The following is a 6,743-nucleotide window of genomic DNA, read 5'->3' on the forward strand; positions in this document are numbered from 1 at the left end:
GGGATCGACAATTTAGTATGCTTAAATTTAACTTGTACGAGAACTATCATATTCCTCTAGTTGAATTAATTAAAACGTTTTGGATGGCGACACAAGTATTATTCTTTCAACATTTCCAAAAAACTAATGTTGTACATGTATGCGACCATTGAAAAAGATATAAGGAAAGATGTGTACCACCAATCAAATGAATCAGAGGGATTAAGGGAGAACAAAAATTATAATATTACGAACAAGATGTGGCTTGAAAGGCTGAGATTGTCGACAAGAAAATAAAAGGAGAGGCTGAGATTTTACTTTTATCTAATTATTAGTGGTTAATGGTTATGTAACTAATTACTGTTTTCAACATCAGCAAGAAGACAGTACTGCTGACCGACATATAAATAGTTATATTCCTCTGCATATTATCTTTTTAGAATATAGTATTTATTTATTTATAAAGAAATTAGAAATAGTTAAATAAATACTTTGAAATTATTGTTTTGTGGGTTTGTCAGATTACAACTTGAAATTGGTATGCAATTATTTTACTCATTTTAAAAATTAAAATATAATAATTTTGTGATGCAACAACAGAAGATTCTTTTGACAATATCTCCTTGGTTGTGTTGCAAAAACAAACTAAATGAGTAATACGAACTGTAATAGTATGATTTCATGTGACATTTTATGAAAACGTGGACCTATAATTATCCATAGACGGATACACCACACACGTACTCCAACCAAATTGTTGGATTGTAAATGAAATTATCCGTAACTGTTTTGGTGACGTGAAAATTTGTTGAGTGTAGGAAAACGTGAATAGATGTATCCTGGATTCGTGAGAACAAAAAACTAAAAAGTAAGTGATGGAGGGAGAGAACAAGGACTTTGAGGAGTGATTGATAGTGATGGGGTGCTCATGTGTCAAGTGGACAAACTGGTCAAAACTTGTCCACTTTGTATTTCTTAGGGAACCTTCTCATTTTTGACCTTTTGATTTTCTTGGTGTCAGTCAGCTTATTATTACATGACGATCAGACGATGGGTCTATGTTATGGTCTTCTTTGATTTTTCTTGCACTTCAGATGCCATCCGGACTCTTAATATTTATGTGATCTAATACTTTATAGTCGGATTCGGAAGCAATACATCGACTGAGAGTAGAGACACACACAAAATAATTCTATATAATTTCATTTTATGTTTGTATTACATTTTCAGAATATAATTCCGATCTCATTCCTCTATAAAAATTTGAAATAACATATATTATTGGCTAAGTTAACAAAATACAAGCAAAAGGAATGGAATATACATATTCTACAAAGAAATTTCTGAATGTTTTTGTTTCTTTCTTTTGGTTGATGAATATATTATTAATTTCAGAATAATAAAAGGGAAAAAGATACAGTTACAGCTAAGCCCAGGCCTAGGCCCAGAAGTGTTTAGCTAATAATATCTAAGCCTAGTATTTATATACATAAACCCTAAGAGGATTCCAATTGAGCCAATGATAACTAACTTACATACTAATTAAACCAGTAAACCGACCGATAAATTTCTGAAAATACAAAGTTTCGTAAAACTATGTCTGTGGAGCTTTTATTTTTCCCATACTGTATCGGTGAAATATTCATTACTAACGTTTTTCATGTCTCACACTAAACTAATATTAATTCACTATTCTGAAATAATAAGTTTCGTATATAGTGTTGATCATATATTCATATTAATATCTGCCGTAAACGAGTATCGGTGACGGTGACATACTCATACAGAACTTCTTTATTATATCTCAACGTTACAAAAAGGAGGAAAAAGCCTCAATATATAACCCTTCTTTTTTTTTTGGTATTGTTTATCATATATAATACCTTGGAAAGTATAATCATAGTGTCTATATAAGGTCTAACAATCATATTCGATATTCTTGAGTATTAATGTGATATAAGTATATATGTTTGAAGGGAAAGACAAATACCATGTGAAACTCCAACATTGAAAAGTTAGTAAAAGAAATGTTCAAATTGGAGTTGTTATTAGAAAGCCATAACCCTTGACATGTTCGTATAGGTTTAAAATAGGCTTATGGATTTTATAATCCTTGTCCATATGAGTTAATTGTTGGATAAGTCCAAGAGACTAATGTGGAACTGTTCTATAATTGTTTTCTCTTAAGGAAACTAAACAACGATTATCTATAATAATACCTTTCCCTTGTTAACCACTTAACAAGTTATATACTAATGTTCACGTTAACAAGTTAACTAAGCAAGACCCGTCATCATTTATATACTGACCAGTTAAACGTGTATGTAATTTGCTTCCTGCCACTATTAGATGTTGGCATGTTGCCACTTGCCATCCGCGAAAATATTTTTTTTCTAAAGTTTTTGTTTGTTTGTTGTTCGGATAGTTTAGTCGTTTATCTTTTAAAAGTGTACATATATGGTATATGTAAACTGTGAAATCATGTAGCTCACATTAAAATCTAACACGGCTTAATGTCTTAATTCATACATAGATTTAATATTAAACCCTAAACTCATAAAGAAAGAATTGTTAACTAAATTCTTAGTTTATTTTTCTTACATCAGAAATTAAGAATGAACATAATCTAAGATTCTAATAAAATACTGATTAACATTTGACATTAGTAAAAGCAGTTAAATATAGCGTATACGAGATAGATGATGCCGACGTACAGATAGATACATACATATCTCTAACTGGATGAAAAATCTAACGCTCAAGTCAATAAACATATAGTTTGTGTAATGACTTTCATAAGTATTTTTTTAATGACATTGATTAAAGACAATTGTAAACTTATATATGTCATCGATCGACCGCTCGCTTATACGTGTGTGTATCTAGATGTGTTTTGGGGATACATTGTCTATTAAGACATCGCTCCATCTGTTTACATTCGTATATTTTGGATGTATTTTAATATTTTACAGTGTGTTTTATTTTGATTAATAAACTCATAAATTTTAGTGTTTAAAATAAGGAAAATTTGCGTATATATCTACACTGTCGGCTATATATTAGTATTCCATAAAAGTTAAAATGTAAACGCCAAAATCAATTAAAAACATTTAAGAACCAATCATCGCAAGACAATAACCACATAGCTTATCTTTATACATTTTGTCGGCTAGAAAAAGTCGGCTTTGACTTTAAATTTAATAAAGACTAATTATCACGTTGTATATCAGTATATTTAACCTTTGTCATGATATCTTGTGATGGTTTTATCAAATTTGCATCTCTTCGTAGATTGAAATTACACTCCCTTGTTTATATTTTTCTCGATATATACTGTATACAAATGAATAGAAAATACTTGGATCGTCGATCATACTCATGGTCCGGATCACAAGCAAGACCATACATATGCGATTTTTGCGAGAGAGGTTTCTCTAACGCACAAGCTTTAGGAGGGCACATGAACATCCACAGAAAAGACAGGGCAAAACTTCGACAAGCGAACCTGAAAGAAGAAGATACTGAAGAAGCCACCACTTCGACAAATCAGTTAGAGCAAGAGCTTATTGAGTTACCGTTCTTCGTTGATACGGTCCGTCGACCAACAACAAAAGAAGAAGATGATAAAAGCGACAACTGTGTAAGAGATGAAGAAAAGAACAGAACGAGGATACTTGAAACGGCTTTATCTCAAAGTGCAGAAGTGATAGATCTTGAGCTCCGGCTAGGATTAGATCCTTATAAGAAATCAACAAGTACGTAAATGTTTGAATAATTTAATCACCAAGTAATGTAATTATGCAATGTGAATAATTTCGTTTGACTAGCTAGATATTGATTTGTTAATATTACACTAAAACTAACATTTATTATGTAAATATATATTGGTTACTGATTGTGATGAGTTTATAATCATTTATTGGTGACCATCTTTGTTTATTTACCACATACGCCTAACTATATAATTAGGGTTCAATCATATTTTATTGTGAATCTTATGAAACAAACAAACAAACAAAAAACTATGCGCCCAATAGTGATTTTAATTAGAAAAAAAAAATAAAAATAGAAAGAACCAAAGGTTATCAAAGACAAAACGAAGGAAATATTAAAGTTATAGTTGCCATATTGATTGGTTACCATAATTAATAACTAAAGATCGAGTTTTTTTTTGTTTTAAAGGTTTCTACTAGATAAAATTAACCCATTGCTTTTAGGGAACCCTTGCTTTTATCTGGTTCCCACCCATCTCCTTTTTTCTACGGTGTTGAATCTCTCTATCCAATCTCATCCTCCCGCCTCACATTGATTTGAAATCACAAATCAAACTTTAACGACGAAAAATATGCATATGAGAACTAGTGAGAACATAGGGGTAGCATGAGTATGTTGGAGTAAGCTTGAAGAAAGCCTGAAATGTAACTAGTTCTAATCCTATTGTGTTTATGAGAATAAAGAGATAAGGGTCTAAAAGTCTAGGAGTTATCTAGGTTGTGAGAATTCCTATTAGGATTAGGATTAGCAAAGTCTTATATAAGGATGTGTTGAGTTGTGACACAACTTATAAGGTTTTGTGAGAAGAGAGTTTGAGAACTTAAGTTTTGAGAGATTTTCTTAAGTTAAATAAAAGTGAGTTGTGCTTTTAATTCTTGTGTTCTTACAAAACTTCTATTCTAGATTTGGTATCAGAGCTTGAGTCTTGTACCAAGAAAACATGTCCGAGTTAACAGTAGCCACATCACGACCTAAGGAAGGAGGAGGATCTCCTTCTATTGTTTGTCCTATGCTAACATCGACTAATTACACTGTGTGGGCGATGAAGATGAGACTTGCTCTTCGTGTACACAAAGTCTGGGATGCCATCGAACCTGAAACCGAGCAGACTAATCCTGACCATAATGATATAGCTATGGCTCTTTTGTTTCAATCAATACCTGAAACTTTAACACTTCAAGTTGGAGAACTTGATACGGCTAAGAAGGTGTGGGATTCAATTCGGTCTAGAAACATTGGAGCTGAAAGGGTTCGAGAAGCTAGACTCTAAACCTTGATGGCAGAGTTCAAAATATTAAAGATGAAAGATTCAGAAACTATTGACGAGTTTTCAGGGAAGTTAGCTACGATATCTTCACAATCCGCTGCTTGAGGAGCTAACATAGAAGAGTCGAAGATAGTCAAGAAATTTCTGAGCAGTCTCCCTCGAAAGACATTCATTCAGATAGTTGCTTCTCTAGAACAGGTTTTAGACTTAAACACCATCAGTTTTGTAGACATTGTAGGCAGACTGAAAGCCTATGAGGAACGCATTCGTGAAGAAGAAGATGCTCAAGAGGAACAAGGAAAATTGATGTACACGGAGTCACAACCTAGTTAACAGTACCGAGATTCACAAACTAGTCAACAATACAAAGATTATAGTAATGAATCCGGAGGGTTTAGAGGACGAGGTCGAGGTGGAAGATCGTTCTATAGAGGGCGAGGAGGAGGTCGCTATGGTGGACGAAATATGTCCCAAGTAACATGTTTTCGATGTGATCAAACCGGTCACTTTGCATCACATTGTCCAGATCGTTTGCTCAAGCTGCAGGAAACAGAAGAGAGTAATAACAAAGACAAAGATACAGAGGAAGCAGATGAATTGTTAATGCACGAAGTAGTCTATCTCAATGAGAAAGACTGTATACCAAGCAAGTAAAGTTGAGATGACTGCAGGTAGTGATAACATATGGTATCTTGATAACGGAGCCAGCAATCATATGACAGGGGATAGAAGATACTTCAACAAACTTGACATGTCCATAACTGGTAAAGTCAGATTCGGAGATGACTCTAGGATTGATATTCGAGGAAAATGAACAATTGCTTTTGTTGATCAGAATGGAAAGTCAAGGACTATGACAGATGTATACTTCATACTTGATCTCAAGAGCAATATTATAAGTTTAGGTCAGGCCACAGAAGCAGGTTGCGACATTCGACTGAGAGGAAACTACTTGACTATGAGAGATGAAGAAGGAAATTTGCTCGTGAAAACAGAGAAATCTAAAAACAGGTTGTACAAGGTTCTGATGAGACTTCAAGACAATACCAGTTTGTATCTCATGGATGTGAGTGAGCCGAGTAAGTGGCATGCGAGGTTAGGACACATAAATTATGCAACCTTAAGTTCAATGCTGGCAAAGGAACTCGTTTTAGGAGCACCAAAGGTTTCTGTTGGAAAAGAAATATGTAGATCGTGTCTTCTTGGGAAGCAAACAAGGCGTGTATTCCCTCAGGCAACATCGTTTCAAGCTAAGAAGAGATTAGAACTTCTACATGGTGATTTGTGTGGTCCTATCACACCAAGTACGCCTGCTGGGAACAAATATGTCTTCGTGATTATTGATGATTTCTCCCGATACATGTGGACGATGCTACTAAAAGAAAAAGGAGAGGCCTTTAACAAGTTTCAGAAGTTCAAAGCTATGGCTGAGAAGGATGTTATTGAGAAAATTCTGACTTTTAGAACGGATAGAGGAGGAGAGTTTGTGTCTACAGAGTTCAATGCATTTTGTGAAGAAGCAGGTATTAAGAGGCATTTAACAACACCCTACACTCCACAACAGAATGGTGTTGTGGAGAGACGCAACCAGACATTGATGGAGATGACAAGAAGCATCTTAAAGCATATGAACATGCCTAACTATCTTTGGGGGGAAGCTCTTAGACACTCTACTTACTTGTTGAACAGAGTATCTACTCGAGCATTGAAGGATATGACACCT

At 34.0% G+C, this 6,743-nt stretch overlaps 1 protein-coding gene across 1 annotated transcript; it reads left to right on the plus strand.

Moving 5' to 3' along the window:
* On the plus strand, positions 3,267-3,826 carry LOC104711958 (transcriptional regulator TAC1-like). Its single transcript, XM_019230284.1, has one exon. It carries the CDS (start codon positions 3,323-3,325, stop codon positions 3,740-3,742), a length of 420 nt encoding a protein of 139 aa, XP_019085829.1. The 5' UTR covers positions 3,267-3,322; the 3' UTR covers positions 3,743-3,826.

The sequence above is a fragment of the Camelina sativa genome, chromosome 9, assembly GCF_000633955.1.
Source record: "Camelina sativa cultivar DH55 chromosome 9, Cs, whole genome shotgun sequence".
Lineage (NCBI taxonomy): Eukaryota > Viridiplantae > Streptophyta > Magnoliopsida > Brassicales > Brassicaceae > Camelina > Camelina sativa.

Bases quoted from the DNA above. Each gene is read 5' to 3' on its own strand.
- LOC104711958 (XM_019230284.1), top strand. From the start codon at position 3,323: ATGAATAGAAAATACTTGGATCGTCGATCATACTCATGGTCCGGATCA.